This window comes from Scardinius erythrophthalmus (assembly GCF_964197995.2).
Source record: "Scardinius erythrophthalmus genome assembly, chromosome: 5".
NCBI classification, from domain to species: Eukaryota; Metazoa; Chordata; class Actinopteri; order Cypriniformes; family Leuciscidae; genus Scardinius; species Scardinius erythrophthalmus.
In genome coordinates, this window is record NC_138225.1 from 45,031,396 (window position 1) to 45,052,306 (window position 20,911).

General features: G+C 37.7%; 1 protein-coding gene across 7 annotated transcripts in view; it reads right to left on the reverse strand.

Annotated features, from left to right (window-relative positions):
* Positions 1–20,911, reverse strand: part of pisd (phosphatidylserine decarboxylase) — a 36,701-nt gene that overhangs the window by 2,744 nt on the left and 13,046 nt on the right. The window contains exons 1-7 of one of the 7 annotated variants that reach the window (XM_081366169.1): positions 16,229–16,384; positions 14,982–15,249; positions 9,598–9,763; positions 4,947–5,183; positions 4,366–4,504; positions 1,431–1,580; positions 1,017–1,177 (exon numbers count right to left, since the gene is read on the reverse strand). In XM_081366169.1, coding sequence (XP_081222295.1) covers positions 1,017–1,177; positions 1,431–1,580; positions 4,366–4,504; positions 4,947–5,183; positions 9,598–9,763; positions 14,982–15,043 — 915 coding nt within the window. In that variant the 5' untranslated portion in view covers positions 15,044–15,249; positions 16,229–16,384. Of the gene's footprint in view, positions 1–1,016; positions 1,178–1,430; positions 1,581–4,365; positions 4,505–4,946; positions 5,184–9,597; positions 9,764–14,790; positions 15,250–16,228; positions 16,385–20,911 lie in introns of those variants that run through there. The other 6 variants (XM_081366170.1, XM_081366165.1, XM_081366166.1 and 3 more) reach the window with 6 other exon arrangements.

Sequence of the window (20,911 nt, forward strand, 5' to 3'; positions counted from 1 at the left end):
ACCATCTTGCTTCAGTAGGAAATGCTCCTATAGATATAATGGTGTCGACTGCAAAGAATCGTTAACATGGAGGTTTGTCCGTCGCAGCGTTCTCTCCATGTTTGTGGTCAACATTTCAAACTGGCTGACTATGACTATATTGTTCATTTACTAGGGGTGTTAACGGAACATGTATACATCCCGAACCATACGGTACGGACGTCACGGTTCGGTGCATGCAGTAACAAGACTGAATATAATAATTTATGCTCTGTTGTTAATTGTAACTTTTAATACTTTAGTAATGTGTAAGGGCTCCCTACATAGTTACAGCATTAACCAAGATGGATTTTTTTTATCCTTAAGAAAATTAATAATTTAATTTATTTAAACACAGAGACAAATTTGTAAAAAAGACCCCACAGTTTAATAATAAAAAAGCTATTTTATGTTTAGTTTTCGAACCTTGACTTCAAAACAGTTACGTATTGAACCGTCATGTTTGTGTCCCGTTACACCTTTATCATTTATATATACACTACCACCATTGTAACAATACAAAGTGAGTTGAAAATTGGCAATGTTAATCTTTGACATTGACAAGTCGTTCAGATCACCCACGACTAATTAATTAATGAGAATGTCATTTTGCACATCCTCTGTCGTAACACTAAAATCTTATTTTCACTGCTGCATATTTAAGCTTAGACATTAGTCTAAACATCACATTTTATGTTTTATGTTAAGTCCTACATGTTTCACAAAACAAAGGGTAAGCAAATAATGACAGATTTTTCAGCCTATAGCCTACTGTATCATACTTGTGTATATTTGATACAGAAATTTCTCTAAAAGGACTTTAAATTATCAACATGATCAAAACTGAAGATTAAGATAAGATTTTCATATGTCAGGCTTTTTAGGGTTCATTTTCAGGTGGCACTATTGCTTTAAACTCTCATTCTTCAACAGGAGCTAAATAAGAGCAATATGGGTATTTTAATCTGAGCTATGAACTTGTTACCAATAGTTCTAACCTTGTCAAAATAGATGCGTATAGATCCCACATTTGTCGCTCCTACAGCTGTGAGTGAAAAGAAGCCATGCGTCCACTCCCCACTCAAGACCACCCGCTCATTATGGCAGAAAAGTTCCTTGATCCATCGTGCAACTCCTGGGTTCACCGACATCAGAGAACCTATGATACAAACATGCATATCAGACCACAAGCCATGCAACCAGGCACTGATGGTATCGCACTGCTCAGTCGCCATCAGATTAGAAAAGATGATTATAACTTAAGCGGTTAAGACCTAAAGTCCATGTTGATTAATCTTTTTAACAACAAATCATATTTTCTGAAAGCAAAGAATAGAGAGAGAGAGAGAGAGAGAGAGAGAGAGAGAGAGAGAGAGAGAGAGAGAGAGAGAGAGAGAGATAAAGCCGCTGACCTGGGAAGTGCCGTCTGTGTGCCACCCTCCAGTCTGTAGGCGAGTGGAAGCAATGGTAGTCACCTGGAGCCAGATAAACTACACAGTGAAACAACTCATTCCCCTCCGTAGTGACCAGGGCATCCTGGAATGTGCCAGGGTCATCCTCATCTGAACAGGACAAGAAAAATAAAACTGAGATGTTTCAATTGTTCAATAGTTGTCAGGAAATAAAATATATATTAGTGTGTTTATATCACATGGTCTATAAGCTTCGCATGATGTTCTTTGTTGGTCGGATCAGATTTTAGGCTTAGTGCTTTCAATATTCATTTCAATCTATAATTTTCCTCCGATTTTAGAGATGCACAACAGAAGAAAAGATTGGGGTCAATTGTGTGTGCATTAATATATACATTTTTTTTTAACAAATTAATACTTTTATTTTGCAAAGGCACATTAAGTTGATCAAAGGTGACAGAGTAAAGAAAAGTATAATGTTACAAAAGGTTTCCATTTCAAATAAATGCTGTTCCTTTTAAATTTCTATTCATCCTGAAAAGCCATATAAGAATGATTTCTGAAGGATCATGTGACACTGAAGACTGATTACTTTTTTTACTGTCTTTTTGATCAAATAAATGTACCTTGGTGAGCAGAAAAGACTTGTCAAAAACATTGAAAAAAAAGCTTACCAACCCCACACTTTTGAACTGTAGTGTGGATTATGGCTAGTTAAAAGGTTCAAGCTTTTTTAATAAGCTTTTTATATTTTATAAAATTACTAGCAAAATTTTATGAGGCATTAGACAACCATACAGTGATCCAGAAATTCACAATACGGACTGTGGAGCAAAACATCTTAAAATGTATACCAAATTTTAAAGGACGAAAAAAAAAAAAAACACTTTCCATTCAAACTGCTGTTGTTTTACGGTACAATACTGTACAATTCAGCCCTTCTTGAATGCCATGAGCTTTCACTAATAAGGGAACTAAACCGGATCCCGGACAGAAAGCGGATGGGATCAGAGCTGCTTTGCCACTGTTGCGGCAATCAGCACACGTCTTATTTTCTGCTGAAGGTGCATGTAAATTGATTTTGAGCGAGTGACACTACTTGCTGCAATTGTGATTCTTTCCTTATGCCTGCTACAGACTGTGCGATTTCGGCAATCCTATAAGATCATTACAAATGACACTGCGCGACATGGATCTAATAAATTTGGTTATGACATGTATGCAGACTGTACGATGATGACACCTATTGAATCATAGGCTACAACGCAAGTTAGCATCGAAAAAATAAACGTCATCAGTAGGGCTGTTTTCGACTAAGGATTTTCATAGTCGAATCTGATTCGTTAGATTTTGCCGTAGTCGACTGATAGTCGAACCTTTTTTTTTTTTCTTTTTTTTTTTTTTAGATAGCAGCTAGATTTTTTCTATTTCAAACAAAAGAGCTAAAAAACACATATATATCACACATATATCATAACATTTCATAAACATGAGGAGCAATATGAGAGAGAAATTTGGTGATGGTTGTTTAGGTACATTAAATCACGTAAAGCTTTTCACGCCCATGAGAACCGCGTGGAGTCAACTCACAGCCGCTCCGCTGCCCTGCTGAAAATGTGAAGCAGAAACGCTTAATATCAGATAACGTCCATAATAATTGGACTCTGGGTTCGATTTTTTGACCATTTTCAGTGGTTATGAGGAGCAATATGAGAGGGAAATTTGGTAATCGTTGTTTAGGTACATTAAACGTAAAGCTTTTTAACGCACATGAGAACCGTGTGGAGTCAGCTTTTTAACGCACATGAGAACCGTGTGGAGTCAACTCACAGCCGCTCCGCAGCCCTGCTGAAAATGTGAAGCAGAAACGCTTAATATCAGATAACGTCCATAATAATTGGACTCTGGGTTCGATTTTTTTATCATTTTAAGTGGTTATGTGGAGCAACATGAGAGGGGGATTTGGTAATCATTGTTTAGGTACATTAAACCATGTAAAGCTTTTAACGCACATGAGAACCGTGTGGAGTCAACTCACAGCCGCTCCGCAGCCCTGCTGAAAATGTGAAGCAGATTTTTGAATACATTTTTATTTATTTACATTAGTAAGCTACAGGACATCGTCTTTCAAAACATGACCTGAAAAAATTAAATAAAAATGGTACCCAGCCCTTCTGAAAATGCGAATGCGTCTCTGTCCCCAGCACATTTCAAACCAAACTGACGCCCATGTATTCGACTATGAGGTTCATAGTCGAATCAGACCTCTCCGAATCGAATCGTCGAATCCTCGACTATTAGAAGTCAGCCCTAGTCATCAGCATGCGCTAGTGGTAAACAAATGGAGCAAGATGAATCGCACTTTGGCAATTGTGTTTTTTATATGCGCTGAAAAAAAGACAAAGTAAAAGAGAAATATGGATGCGGCCATGGCTCGGGAAAAGAGGCCAACTTGGCATGCCAATTTTGCAAATGGAGCTTGAGGCAAGTAGTTTCAAGTTTTAGCGCCACGTCACATTGATCAATGTGCCATTTCATGTTGCATTTTTATTGGCTACTCAAGTAGATGTAGGTGGTAGCAGAAAACACGCTGTGAGATGATCATGCTAAATTTCTGACACTGTCAGAAAATTATCGTAAGCTATCTTTGGTCGCAAGAGCGTGACAACGACCGCCTTTGAACCTCTATCACTGTATGACGTAGGACCACCGTTTAGGACCACAGAAATCACCACGATTGGTCACCTTTCGTCTGGGACAGCCCAAAATCATACAATGTGTACTGGGCATAAGCCATGTTTACAATCTAAAAATGATTTGGTTGCTCAGAAAACCTTGTATCCAAATTTTCTAGTTTTAACAAGATCCAAAATCAAAGGACTTTTGACCTAGTAGGATATGTTTCTGGATCAATGACAAATTTATTGAAACTTACTTCTGTTAGCTGTTAAACTCTCCGTCCAGGTGCGCGGCCCGAGGAACGTTTCCAGGGAGTAGGTCACTCCCTTCACCTGCTCTACCTCACAGTTCTTCACACGCCCAAAATGAAGGATCTTGCCATCAGCCGGACTGATCTGTGGAGCGAATGGTCATTCATTGTGTTAATATGTTGTATGTTTAATATTTATTCATACTGTATTAAAAACTGACATGATTAGCTGAAAATAAACTTTAGATTAAGCATGCAATTATTTCAGACCCCGTAACAAACATTTCAGTAAAATATTTCCATCTACTCAGGTTTCCTGCTATACTGCCAGCAATGTAGCTCCTTTTTAAAATTAAATTTCATATTCTTTAAAAAATTGTAAAAACTATACAAAAACATACAATGTTTAGATCCTTTATTGGTTAAAGCCAATATTAACTTGCAGGTCACCAAACCTAAACTGTCACACAAAGCGTCAAATGAAAATTCATTGCGCATGCGCATCTCTTCTCCTGGATTTGCATTTGAATGAAAGTGAATGGAAATTCAAAGAATGCCTCCTTTTCTAGTTACAAACCCAGACTTACCACGCAGTGCGAGTCGCACACTGGCCGGACCTGAGGTTTGAGTTTGCGCCTAAAAAACTCGCCCAGGTTTCTGTAGTGCTGTAAATCCTCCACGGCCGCTTCCTTCATGTTGACTCCAAAAGTCCATATATACAATCTGAAGATAGGTTTCCGTAACCAAGTGGGCAGGTCCACCTGGTTCAAGCGACCCCAGGCTCTGGAGAGCAGTCGTGTGGGTATGGACTTGTAGATTGTAACCTACACCCAAGAGAAACAAGGGTTTGAAGACATGCTCAAGTATCTTTATAAAACACAACAGCAAACGTTCACAGAGAGGAACGCAAGCTCACTTACAGTGCCCCTATTATGCTTTTTAAAACATTACCTTTCATGCAGGGTTGTAATATAGGTGTTTGTGAATGTTAAAGGTCTGCAAAGTGCACGACAAATAAAGTTATTGTATTCTAAAAGAAAGAATTGATTCTGAACTGCCGAAATGAGTCATCATAAGACAAACCTACGTAGGTTTGTAACAAATTTGCATAATTGCAGTCTATGGTCTTCATTGGCTGCCTGCAAAGACATCTACTTTGACCCGCCCTCAAACACTATAGTTGTATTTGAGGCCTGAAAGAGTTTAGTTTGCGTTGTCGTCATGACAAGACGACGCTGTTTTCTGCGCTGTGAAAGCAAATCCTTTTTTTTCACGAGGACTCTGGCTCAAACTAGTACGGTAAAACTAACACCATCATCATGGTTTATTTCACTGTGTATGCAAGTGCTGAGGATGCCTCCGGAGCTGAAATACAGATGTAATGTGCGTTTCGTTTCAGACCAATTTTGTTAAACCAATCACAACAGACTAAGCCATCTGACCAATCAGAGCAAACTAAGCTCTTGTAAAGGAGGGGTTTAAAGAGACTGGATCCTTGATTGAACCATTTCAGACACTGAGAAAAGAGGTGATGCTGCAATGTATATTATTTTTTGACCTTGAATGCATGTAAACCTGTTGAAGGAGACCTTTAAAACAAAATGAGAAACCTTTAAAATAGCATAATAGGGGCACTTTAATGATCGCCACTGTGTTTCTTCATACATCATTTGACAACAGAATGCTTTATTATCAGAAGTCAAATATCAAGTAGGAATATCCCATGATATCTGATTTTGAATGGAAAATAATTGTAATGAACCAACATTTTGGCAACTGAAGATATTCCTGTCACATAATTTGACCTTTTCATGATAAGACAAGGTTAGTTCAGAAAGCAAAATGGTGCGACTCCCCAAAAATAATATTTATGAATAACAAAAATGCTTTTTACCTTGTAAAATACATTAAAAAAATTATTTTGACAATAATGATACGAATGTGTACACTCAATTTTAATGCAGGTGAGCATCTAAAGTGTTTTAAAACCTGTTGTATTAAGTCGATCAGCTGCATGTGGCAGTGCACCACGTGCTCCATTGTTTGGATTCTTAGAGTGTTTAGATCAGTGTATCTCACTGATCATTATTGATGTGGGCAAGAAGGGATCCTAGATCAGTACTACAGATAGTACAGAGGCTGATGTATGACAGGAGCTGGCCTGGGTGTTCAGTGTAAGTGGATCACTGTAGTTAGCTTCAATCCCAGCTGACAGACAGGAAGCTAAATGCGGACTCTTGGGAGTCTTTCAGGGTGTTGGGTAGATGATAGTTATAGGTTTAACAAGCAGGAAGTTAAGGATGAGCAATGTTGCCTGACCTAGAAAAGGCTCTTTATCCACAAAGAGTGTCATTTTACTTTCTCACATTTTGAAAAAGAAAATAAATATTATGCCAAGATTGATAAGATTGCAATCAATTACTTTTTAAAATAAAAATAATTAAAATTAAGAACTCATGGTGTGTTCAAGTCCTCCAGGGAAGTTCATATTTACGAGTTGGGAAGTGGTGTTTATTATGTCAGGTGCGTTTAAGTCACTTTCGACAGAGCAAGGTCATGGCGGTGTACATTCTCTTAATTAACTACACAAAACTATGAACAAAGAATGTGCATCAGGTGTGTTTGCTTAATGCATTTAATTAATGTAGGAAGCCAATGTAAACTTTATTGGTACATAATATATTATATTGTATATTACAATGCTATCATATTTTGTGCAGGCACAATGTCACTGCTAAATAACTAAGTATTGTGGAGTACAGATCGGGACTCAAACGAAATCCCGAGCTTCCCACTGGTTTTTACAACTTTGTGGATGCGTTCATGTACATTCAAATCATAAATATGATCAAGTCAAGTCAAGTCAAGTCATCTTCATTTATATAGCGCTTTTAACAATGCAGATTGTTCCAAAGCGGCTTTACATTGATAATAGGAAATTAAAGTAACAGAGATTGTTTTGGCTTTATAGCAGCTCTAGAATAAAGTTATTGTCCAGCTAAATTTAGTTTTGATTGATTTACTTCTGTCGCAACGATCATTAGTTAATAACTTTGGGGCCGCTAACACGACACTGTTTTAACAGAAAACTCTTAAGTTCTTTCTGCGCAAACTTTCAAAAACGCAAACCCGTGAGAACGCTGATGGCGTGCACGTGTATTACGAGTTCAGTCTATAGGCATGCGCGGGCGTGTAGTCCTTCCCTACAAACCAACACTCAACAAACTACTTGTCTGGCCTTAAAATTTATAATACAGAAATTTTAATCGCTTCTGCATAGCCACGCGAACCAGAATTATCCCGACAACACTTTATCTGTACAGAGGTAAAGGGAGGGGAGGGAGACTAGTTGACACTTCAGGACTGCGTTGTCGTCGCGTCCAGACGCAGGTCCTTCATCATGATCTTACCAACATGACTTAAACGCACTATTATATCCTAGAATGTAAAATTGTATATATGGACTGGGCCATAAAACGGTATCGGTATTTATCGACGGTACACCATTGTCGGTAATGATATAAATATTTTTCGATATAGCACTCGATATTTTCATAAAAATGTGTGCGCCTCACCCGTAGCGCGCATCGGTGGCGCGACCACCACCACGTTGCCCAGCATGAAATGGCAAGCGTAATGAAAGCGGAACGAAACCGCGCAACTCATTATTTTGCACTTTCACGGTCACGGACCGTTTATCAGTTTGGAGCATCAGTCAGTGCAGCGCGAGCCGATCTTGATCAAGCGACAATAGGCACGTTTCCATTACAGATTTGCGCAAAACTTTTGCATTTTTTTTCTAAATGTCGACAAAAAACTATTGCGAAATGACGCCGTTTCCATTAACCGATGCTATGTGACTAAAACTTCATTTTTTCCTCTCGCGATAAGTCATTCCAAAAATCATGGCAACGGACGTGGGTAGGTTTATATATATCCCAGCCACTGGACTGGCCATTATTATAAATCGAAGGAGACGCATGTGTGTTATCCAATCATTAATGGCAAGGAAAGACCCTTATACTTGAGAGCGGCACATATGAGGTGTTTCTGGGTGTTTCTCCCTCATATCTGCTTCAAGGTCTTGATTGTGGCATTTCTTTGAGGTTTAGAATCCATTATTCCTGTAATTCTTTTGTCTTTTATGAATTTAATAAAGAACTCTGTCTCGTATTCTGTCCAAACATACCGCGTCATCTACATCAGGTGACCTATAAATGCGCAAAAACTGTTTCCATTGCAGTTTTGCGAAATATTTATTTTTCAAATTGCCTGGAATACCACCTCATGCGAGCGTAAAAACTTTTTTGCAATAAATGGGACATGAAGATATTTTTGTTTACATTTTATTTTTGTTTTTGACTGCTAAAACCAATATAATTTGTTGTTTGCCTTAATGTGAGGGAAAAAAGTGATTTAAAAATCAAACTTTTCTACTTGTCTTAAAAAAAGAAAAAGAAAAATGTATATATATATATTATGGGCTGGGCCATAAAACGGTATTGGTATTTATTGAAGGTACACCATTGTCGGTAACAATATAAAAATTCTCTCGATATAGCGCTCGATATTGTCATTAAAATGCACGCGTCTCGCCTGTAGCGCGCATCGCATCTCCAAAGAACCACAGCTTTAAATTAACAAAGAATTTTTTTTTTCTATTTCTCTGTAACTTCTTGTCTGCCACTGGAGATATGGTATATGGTATGGTGCTTCTGAGCATCAGCATGGGCTGACTGGCAATTTTCTCGTGGGAACTGAACAATAGTGGTGTCAGAACCACCGTGGCACGGTGCCCTCGACCGGGTCTAGAGACAAAGTGTTCCTCAGTTCAGAGCTGCACCATGGGACAATGGCTCTTTTCACATTCAGTCCCAATGGAGCTCAGCGGGTCCATATGCAAGTAGCCATCTGCTGATAGCAGCAGCTCTTTCTGCTGACCTTGCATCAGTTTTGAGGTTTCATTTCTTTGGGTTAAAAAACAGAGAGAACTGATCCCAGATCTAGGCCGTTATTCCGTAATGTTTCCAGTAATGCTTCCCATAATTACAGACATTACTATCACAGCATCATCAATAAGGTAATACCTGTTTTGCATAACAAAATCCCAAAAACCCATAATACATTGATTACACACTGATGGATGTCATTTATGTCTCTGGATAGTGAGATTTTGCACACTCAAACACACACAACATCAGTCTGTGGGCTCTTTTTGATGTTTCCACCTGTACTTACTCTGCTTGTGGGCCTCCAGCCTACTTTGGCGAGAGGTTTGAGCGTTCCAAAGGGAAGGATGTAGTAGAGGAAGGACAGAGGCCATGAGCGAAGGCGGACAGTAGGCCGGGACATGCAGCTCAGCTGGCCTAGTCGCCGCCGCAGGGCCAACTGTGGGAACTGCAACCTGCACAACACATTCATGATGCCAAAGTGTACAAAATACTCAAGACACATAAAGAATAAACGTGGAAATTAAAGACTTCTGTCCAGATGATCTAATGTTGTAGAGAAGGGGTGCCCAATGCTGGAGAACTACCTTTACTGCAGAGTTCAGTTCCAACTTGTTTGTAATTAATTATATCCTGAAGATCTTGATTAATTGGTTCAGGTGTAATTGAATAGATTTAGAGCTAAGCTTTGCATGCAGACCTTCAGGAACAGGATTGAGCACCCCTTGTTATACAGTGAATCTCATGAAACCTGTAATAGACATGTCTGGATAATATTCCACCCTAAAAAAATCTCGAGAAAGAAATAAGAATTGTGTAAATTTGGAAGGCTGATTCCAAATTTGGAAGTTCTATCTGATGACACTAATGACAGACAATTAAGGATATATTTCCTTATTTTAGTGTCATTAATAATAATGATTTTATTTTGCATTGAGGTAAATTAAATATAAATATTACATAAATGTATTATGCCAATGACAATTGTATTTTTAAATAACATTCATTACCGTAACAATATAATATTATTATTAAAATTCAATTTAATATTACTTAAATATTGTTATTAAAATATTATGGTAATTACAAGTGTATCATTAAAGTAATACAATATAAAATGACTATTATTAAAGTAAATATAAATATTATATAAATATTTATTATGGTGGAAATATATGCTAAATTGTCATTAAAAATGTTGGTGCGTACTTGTATAAGTAATGAAATAATTTTACTGCAGTAAAATTAATACTTTTTTGATAATGTTACTAAGACATTGGTAAAATAATGAGAATAACCACTGAGAACAACAGGAACTACAAAAAAACTCGAAAGTAAAAAGTCGAATTGTATGGTAATGGGAAATTGACAAATGTGCAGATTTTTCATGAAAATGTTACACACATACATCTACTCCATTTTTGATGTTAGGGTAAAAATGTTACCTGAACATGTTTTCTTGAGATTCACTCTATAAAACAGAACTGTGCTGCTCTATCAAGATGGTAGAAAGAAGGAAAGAAATATTTATATAACATGCAGAAACATACACACAGCCCACTCACACATACCAAAACGACCAAACACAGACTCCCATACAGAAGACAATAAACAGCAGAAGATAAATGCTAGAAAGATACTTGAGATATGAAAGAGACAGAAATAGCAATTCTCCACTGTAAACGTAACCTCATGGTGGTTCACGCTGCCTCTCAACTACACTGGCCATATATGCCTTTCAGCTCAATTCCACTTACATACTAAGCAAAGGCTGCTTTCACCTGCTTATCACCTTTAGTCTCATTTAGGGTTTACCGTCACCTTCCTGTTACACTTGCTCTAGAAATGTTACATGAGGAGAAATACTTGACCAAAGGTCTAGGCCAGTCTACATACTATTCTTAAAGGGATGATGAACATCCCCAAAATGAATATTCTGTCATCATTTACTCACCCTCATCATGTAATTCCAAATCTTTATGATCTTCTTCCTTCAGCAAAACACAGAGTTATTTTGACGAATGTTTCCGCTGTTTGAAAGTCAATGGGGTCCGATGTGATTTATGACCACATTGACTTTAATTGTGTGGACAATATTTTTTTTATTTAATCTTTTATGTTTTGCACAAGAAAAAAATCATACATGTTTGGAACGCAATGAGGATGAGATGATAATTTTCATCATTAAAAGGGCCACATTTTAATCAACATAAACCTACTTAACCAGCACGAACATGCATGGATTTTGTGGGTCACCTCGCCGAGTGGGACATTTGCACAGAACTACTGAAGCTGTGCGGGATATCCGCCAGTAATCTTTTTTGCGCTATTTTTAGGACTTATGCAGGCGGAAAACATTCCAGATCAACACAACTGTTGCTGACTGGAACAGCACATGCAAAAATGTTGCACCTCTATTCTGGTCCGGTTGATGCAACTCATCGTCTAGTTTGGCTATAAATGCTTGCTTTTCTTGAAAATGACCATAAGAGCTACTGCTTCGGTCCTGGCTAAAGTGATTAGCTTTAGTGTGTCAGTAAAGTGGGTCATATTTGGCCCTGAAAGTGATGACACAGCACCAGCGGGGTTGACAGGGACTGACCAGGGCTGCAGCTACAAGGGCTATCTATAGAATATAATACTGCGTCCACCCTAATCAGGATGAAAACTTGTTCTGACCTGTGGACAGAGAAGACTTAGCCATAGATGGCCTAACACAAACACTCAATGAGTCACCCGACTTTGGCAGCTATACTCGCAATTCAGCAAACAAGAACATCTTTACTTTGACCCTTTCAAAATTTATTATCTCTGTTTGAGATATCAACATTTGCATCGTGGTCAGGGTGAGTAATCAAGCAGTACAAACAAAACGTCTAGGCTACTCTGTGTATTGATGAAAAGAACTATGGCAACACCAGCTCTTGCCAGGTTAGTACAGGTTCAGGGGGCAAAATTTTGTGTGCCTGGGCTACACAACCTGCCTTTACAATCATCAAGTACATTGACCTGTCGTGCGTCATCATAACAGCATCTGACGTGTGGGCCTTTCCTACAGAGAGGTGTAAATTTTTATTGCCCTTACTATAAATAGACAAACTGCAACAGGCCATAACATCGGACCATACTCTGCAGACCAGTCTAGTCATGACTGGTATGAGCGAATGTAAATAGTAAAGCTCAAAGTCCCTTTTAAAAGTCAGTCAGACCACTTGGCGGCCATCTTGGTACTGGCGGCAAACAGCAACTTTAAGTCAAGTACATCTCCTATGTATTTGAAAGGGGAAGGACTGAAATCTCTAGAACTGTAAAAAAAAAAAAAAATATTGTGCCTCTACCTATACTTTTACAAAACTCCAAAAACGTACCTATAAGATACCTACTGTATCTATAGGTATACTATTATTAGGTAATCGATAATCAAGCCGTTTCAAGCCGTTCAGGCGCACTAGGGTGCAGCGCACACTTTGACATATTGCAAATCTGAGCAAAAACTGAACTGAGCAAAAACATGTCATTAATAATCGATAATCTGCCCCATAATCATAGTCAAAACCTGCTCACTGACACTAGTGACACTAGTGGCAGTAAAAAAACAACAACTTTTTTTACTGTTCAGACAAATTATGATTACAGGGGCAGATTATTAAAATTATTAAATTTATTTTTATTTAATTAATTTTATTATTATTAAAAGACATGTTTTTGCTCAGTTCCGTACACAATGCTGTGTTACGACCTCAAAACACTAACCATAAGGCCAAAAGCTAGGCACTCTGCTGAAAACGCCAAGCTGTGAGCGCTTGAGAGCGTTTTTATCAGTTGAGATGCTTTGCTTGCCATGATACGGATTATCCACGGAAGTGTTACTAGCATCTCATTTCACAGATAAATAGTTCCTGTATTGTTTCTATCTAAAAAAGGCAATACAATGTAAAGCATTTGCTCTGGCTCTTGTTATAAAATATTTTGTTCTGTTATTATGCTTATTATTGTGGCAGTTGGTTGGTGTGGTATTTGTTCCGTCCCTTCTCCACTGTGATTGGACAAAAAGTGACAGTGATGAGCGATGAGTGACAAGTGTCGCGAAACATGCTAGAAGCAGTGTAACATTTTGCAGAAATGCCGTCACTGGCATGTTTCTCAATGGGTCTGGTAATATTGATATCGTATGTTGCACTTCTTTAGCTCCAGTAATGCAAATAAAATGGTATTTTTTCCAGTTGATCAATTAAAGCGAATGCGCATTCAAATGTAAAAACATGCAATTCCTCTATGATAAAGGCGATTGGCCCTTTCAACTGTGAGGCGTGACTACAGCGCACATATGGAATGCTATGAAGGGACTCTCAATTTTAGGGGTTTGTTTAAATCAGTAGTTTAGTATAAGTATTAAGTATAAAACGTTAGCCTAACTCGTCCTGCACCTTTCAGGAATACATTTTTGCCTAAAAAAAAAAAAAAAAAAAAAAAAAAAAAAAAAAAAAGATCTATAGCCTTGTACAGGAGGAACCCAAGCCAAAAATTTTCATAACACAATACAACAAAAATCCTGATAACATTAGTTTAACAGCTCCTCTGCGCAAATGTTGTTTCAATCCTATAACTACATTTGTATAAGAACTGCGCAAGTGCGTGGTGGTATAACCTTTTATGGTATAACACTAAACTCTTTTAGCACTGTGCATTATGCAACCTCATTCTAGCGGATGGCAAATCCAGTTAATATGCCAAAGTGTGCGCTGCACCCTAGTGCGCCTGAACGACTTGAAACAATGATTGTTGGTTTTTACGAGAGCTCTCTCAGTCATCAGGTTATCATTCAATTGAAGTTAGAGCGTTTCTACCCCTCCCCCAACCTGTCCAGTGCAGATGAATATGCATCAAAGAACCTTGCAGTTCACAGCTATTCACAGTGCATTACTCAAACTGCGGAGGATGTTTGAGAGGTGATGGCAGCCTGTAAAAAGACAAAGTCTTTGGATTCAGTCTTTCACACACTGTCTGTTCAACACAGCCCCCCTTGTTTTTTCATTGCAGGCACACATTGGCCAATCACTGGCTGAATATGAGCCTCCCTCTGCTCTACGCATCTTCGCTCACTCAAAGGGAACAGCATCTGCTCCAAGTAGAGCTCAGCAAACTATGCAGTTTGAATCGGACAGAGAGTGCTACCAACAGCCTAACATTACGCCACAATTAGGCCAAACTTAGCTGGGATGGTGAAAGAGGGTCCCTTAAAGAGTCCCGTCACAATAACTCCCACTACACACCGATCGTCCCTCCGCAGGGTGGCCGAGTTCGTGCGAGGTCTCCATAATCCCCTCTCGCTCGCCCACTTTCCAGCCTCGCATGATCCTTCAATTGTCCTCTCTCACTTCGAGTGCGCTGTCAACATCTGACTGAATTCACCCATCATCCACACACAATACATTCTCAGCCTACACTATGTCCTAGCTTCTCACACACTCCTTGCCGGTACCTGAATCGGCTTCGGTTGCTGAGCTGAGACGGGCCCCCCGGGGGTCCAGGGCCTCCCGTGCCGTTGCCGTGTGCGGGCTCCCCTGTCGCTCCCGCCGAGGAGCCCGACAGGCGGAAACGCCGCACATCAACCCTGACTCTGTGGAGATTGTAGCAAGAGGGAGAGCTGTGCAAAGACCTGCAGCATCTCACCATTTCCCCGCAGTGCTCCGCACCGGCCCCTTTTGCTGCTGCTTCAGACTCCGCTGACACATGATCACTGTGGAGGGATTAGTACGTATGGCAGGCTTTAGCCCTCTCTCGCGCTCCCTCCGTTCGTTTGGCCCGGTGGTTTTCCGCTGCAAAGCTCAAAGACCGGCCCTCCCTGCTTGTCACGTGTAGGATGCTGGGCTGCGATTGGTCGGCCAGTGGATAGGTCCACCTTTTCCTCTAAGCTGCTGCTGAATTCAAGGCCTGGCTGCTGGGAAGGCGGCGATATGAAAAGGACAGGGAGAGGGAGGGGTTTGTAAACAGACAATCCTGTCAGTATGTTCTCAGTAGATCCTGAATTCTATCTCTGACCCCATCCCCCCCTTTCTCTCCCTCTCGTTCCCCCTCTACCCCTCTCTCATCTTTTTCCTCAACTGAAGGATAAAGAGCAACAAGCTCCTGTCCTGACTGTTATGATAAACGGTTTCTCGGAATTACTTTCTCTACAAACTCTACCGCATCAACACACCCTCAAAATACACATCATTAATTTAAATTCGCACTCATAAGATCATTTATGAATGTTCTATACAACATTTCAGTACAGTGACAGTAACAGTGGGTCTGAAACAGTAATTGCTACCATGAACCAATTTATACTTATGCATACACACACATTTATAATTAAAATATATGTTATGCAAGTAACACTTTATTTAATATCATCATCATCATCAATATCAATAATATTTTATTTTAGGACATTGGACCCTACACACAGTATTCCTCATTTTCACATGTATTTTCACTGTGGAATATCTCTTTTTTTTTGTCTTTAGTATTTCATACATTCTGTAAAGTTTCTGTAATAATTTCAGTCTATTTAAATATAAGTATTTTTGTTCCTTGACTAAATTAAAAATGTTATCAATTAAACAATAGGCTTCTGTTGCTGAATTACAGCATGAACGTTCTTTTAAAGAAAACCAGAAGTCAGCGCACTTGACCGCCTGCAAATCACGTGAACGTGGGACTTCCTATAAAACAGGAAGTTATCCTTCCTGTCTCAACTGGTCTTTTGATCTGTACAAATGAAAATTCGTGTATAAAAACCCTGAATGATCTCCCAGTACAAATAATTGTTGTATTTCTTTGCTTATTCAACATCAAATAATTAACCTGAGGATGAAAGAATTCAAATTCAAGCCCACAATTCAAAACACAAAACCACTTAAATTAAAATGACTTACAAAAGGAAATCTTCACACTCACTTGTACAAAGTGACACAATAGGAAGTCTGTCGTTCTTCTCAAAGGACTATACTCCTCTCATTGTCTCGGTACTGGGATCCACACAGATATGGCAAGTGTGTGCTGTGATGTCATCACTAAATATTAACCAGACCAATGAGTGAAAGGGCTTACTTCCTATTTGATGACTGTCAAAGTGCCCATCCCACTCCATAAACACACAAATTACAAGCTGACAGTGAACTGCAGACAGCTAAAGGGTACGTATTCAGTAGACAGAGAGAAATAAACATAAGACAACAACAAGTGCTCATGATTAAAGTCTTTGATTTTTGCTGTGAAATGGTATTACTTTTGGGACTCTTTGTAAGCAAGATAAACCCTTTTGGGTTTGTAAGGATATACCACATGCTGGAGTGGATGAAAAGCTTAAAATTGGAAAATAATAATGAAAATATTTATGTAAGACATTAAATATATAATAAAAGTCTTCCATACTGTTTTTGGTCACAAAAAAATTGTTAGTGCATCAAATTAGTATGATTAAAGAGCATCAGAAATATATGATTTTATATATAATCAAAAAAATAATCAATTTAGTATTATTATTTCCTTTAATTCTGTATATGTGTATATGTGTGTATATATATATATATATATATATATATATATATATATATATATATTACACACACACACAATTATAAAATACACTGGCGTTCATTAGTTTAGGGTTCGTAAGATTTTTATTTAATTTTTTAGAAAAATTAATACGTTTATTCAGGAAGAACATAAATTGATCAAAAGTGAAAGACTTTTACATTGTTACAAAATAAATCTAATTTCAAATAAATTAAAATAGAACATTAATATTTTATTAATTTTGTATTAATACTTCAAATATTACTGGTTTTCTTTTATATCAAATAAATGCAGAATAAGAGACTTAAATTCTTGTTAACCCGAAACCATTGAACACTTTAGTTCATCGATTTAGCATTGCGACAAATGAGTATCATTATCAGAAAACTGCGCTTTATTGATTTATTTTCCTACACCTCTAGGCAGAAAATATAACCAAGCAATTGCGTGTGTCTGAGAAGGTTCTTGAAAATGGGCACACCCACACAAAGAGCGCGGTTATCTCAAGCAGCGAGGCTTTCTGCAGCACTGTGCCTTATCTGTAAATCTGCAAATACAACAAACCCGCTAAACTGAAATCTGTCCACATCTATAAGGCGCAAGATAAGCGAAGAGTCCTCGACTGAGCCTGTGAACGCCGATCATTCAGTGATCATTCAAGCCTTGAGCGTTTCAATGGTCTAAGCCAAATACATAGGCATGATATAGATACACACCGAGTTAAATATGTCTGAAAATGTCAAAAGCACTGGCTGTTTTTAAATAGCTAGAACACAATGAAATCACTCATAAGGGTTAAAAATGGCATTTTAGAACTTTTTGTTGTTGTTGCTTGTTTTAGACACTGTATAAATAGTCCTGTCCTTCACAGCTTTGTTGCCCAACCCCCTTCCTTACAAGAATAAATCTCACTATTGTTTGTGAGGTACAAGTCTGCCATGGTGCTGAATACCCTTAGAAAACCAGTGCTTGGTCAATGCCAGTGTTAAATCTGCTGTGAATCGTTTTAATAAACATATATATTGTGTTGGTCCTGCATTCTACTTTTGCCTGTGCGTGTAACTGATGCAAAAATGTCCTCATGTCATGTTTAAAGTAAAAAAAAAAAGAATCAAGCTTTTAGAGGTTGTGACAACTGACTTTATACCATTATAAGAGTAGTGTGTGTAAACAGCACTCTCCGGTGCCCGTAGAGACAGGTCATTAACAGGTCAGGCCAAACAGAAGCTCCACGTTGGAGGCTGATGTTTATCTGTTGTATAGGGCAGATAAAACGAAACACTACATCACTCTAGGGAAAGCCTTCAAACAAAACCGGCCAATCAGACGCTAGTGACACTACTAGTAAATTTCAACAGACCCTCAGGTGATTTGGACACTCAAACAACCACATCAGCTGGCTGGTATTAAAGGCCACACAACAATTGAACACAACACTGTACCCATCACGGATTGTCATTACATCAGAGAATATTTAATTAAAAACTTTAATAAACAATTTAAATAAATTAATATTATGAACTGATTAAGTATTAATTTAATGTGATCAAAAGTATGATCATCTTTCTTTAAATTAGTTTGATTAGCACCGGATAAGAAAAAAAAGACAACTTTTTCAAATGAATGCTTTTTGTTAAGATTATTTAAATAAATTAACCATAACCCTATACCGCCTACTGTATATATATATATATATATATATATATATATATATATATATATATATATATATATATATATATATATATATATATATATATATATATATATATATATATATATATTAAAAAAAAGTGTTTACAATCTAGGCTACTACCTGCCTTTTGTTGTCTGATTGATAGTTTCTACTTTTTTAGCAAGTAAAAGGCCTTTTTATTATAATTGTATAGGTCGGGGTACATGACGTGTCTTGTGAAAACTAGCAGCTTAGGTTAACTTTAAATAAAGTGGCAACTGATATTTATACATTTATATTAGTACTGTTTTACTGTTATATAAACTTCTCACTGATTTACATTACAAGCTATCAAAATTTCATATTACTTTTTTCTTTGGCCATATAAATATCAGCAACTGCACCAATATGAATTTTCTCAGTTTGGGCCTCTGAATAAAATAGAACCGTTTTTGACAAACTCCTTCTATATTATACTATACTTTCCTCAACAAAAAACACATACGAAAACTTTTTTTATAATTTAGTCTAAAGGTTAAATAAACAGTTCCATTTTATAAGGCTTAAATAACCTTACACAAGCAACAGATTTTTGGCTTGCCAAATGAAACGCACTGCCAAACTCTTGATCACCATAACAGCTTGACATCTTCAGCGGTGTCACACTGACACTTTGAGCCAGGTTTGAATGTTCGCACACTGTGTATTTATCAGTAACACCACAATCAAAACAGAGCGGTGGAAAAACATTTTGTCTGCATCTTAGTTTACACTTGGCCACTTTTTCCTTGATCCAATAGCAGTCCTATTATGAAAAGACTGGATGTTCAAGCAAAATACACTCCTCCCAAATAAACAAACAAACTTTTTTGATTTTGAGAACGATCAGTTACATCAGTTTTTGTGAAGTGAACTCTGTTGAATTAAAGATTGGATTTATATATACACTTTGCAGAAAGAAACATTTATGCGATTGAAATACCAATCAAAACCAGTCATGCTTGCTGACTAAGGTAGACACCCAACTATTTACCATTTGAATCTAACCATGTCATGTCAAAAAGTTTAAAAGACAGCCAGTTAACTTCATTAACAGATGGCTCTTATGAACCGGAGTCAAACCAATTAACAAAAAATGGACTGTTTTTCCATTATTTATGTATTTGCTTAGTATTATTTTACACAACACTTCTCATTTTTGACACACAACTAGCTTCTCGTCTGCCGGAAGCTAGTTATTTTAGACGATAAAGTTTTAAATATGGATATTTTTCTTACACGAACGCGTCGCTTCACTTCAGAAGGCCTTTATTAACCCCCGGAGCCGTGTGGAGCACTTTTATGATGGATAGATGCGCTTGATAGACTTCAAAACATAAACGGCCATTCACTGCCATTATAAAGCTTGGAAGAGCCAGGACATTTTTTAATATAACTCCGATTGTATTCGTCTGAAAGAAGAATGTCATATACACCTAGGATGACTTGAGGGTGAGTAAATCATGGACTAATTTTCACTTTTGGGTGAACAACTATCCCTTTAATATAATATTCTAATATCGATCTAGCTAACTGCAGTGCAACAAGTGTCCCATAGCATCCAAGCAAACGCAGAGTATAACATAACTGTCAACACACTCAAATGTATTTTGATATGATTGTTTTGACCAAGTAAAAGAGCGCAGCCAGAATTTTAATTTGTCAAATAAAGTGACCTTTATGAGTAGTTATTCAGGACTTGTGGCTGTTTTATTAGAATTAAATAAAATAATGTGATTTTAAGTGATCAAACGTAACTAACAAAGTTCACGTTCAAGGAAGGTGGCGGATGATTAATGTAACTAATCATAAAATAAACTAAATGAAAAGAGCGGCCGACTGTGGCATTTGAGCATAATAAAAGCTCCGTAGCTCCTCAGTTTTGACTCGAGACCAGTGATTCGCGCATGTGTCTGCCATTAGCATTCACTCCCACAGCTCTCGGCCCAGCCCTGCTTCATATTACAGTAACAGTAGTAAAACATTATCTCCTCCATAAATATGATTTCTGCCTGAGTCCCGTAGGATTGCTTTCCATCGGCTGTGGAGATGAAGATGACAATTCCCATGATTCCACGCTCATTCACAGCGTCATCAAGCTACACCTTTGTTATTGTTCTGAAAAAGTGACATCTAGCATACTGGGCATTTAGGTCTCAGTGCATTGATATTTGACCGTTCATTTCAAAAGTTTTTGTTACTAAACTCTTCTATAAAGAGCTCAGACACATTTACAATGTGTTGTTGATGTATTTAATTATAGTATATATACAGTATAGGTGATATGGGCTACGTAGTATACATGATTGAATGCTCATTTCTTTGG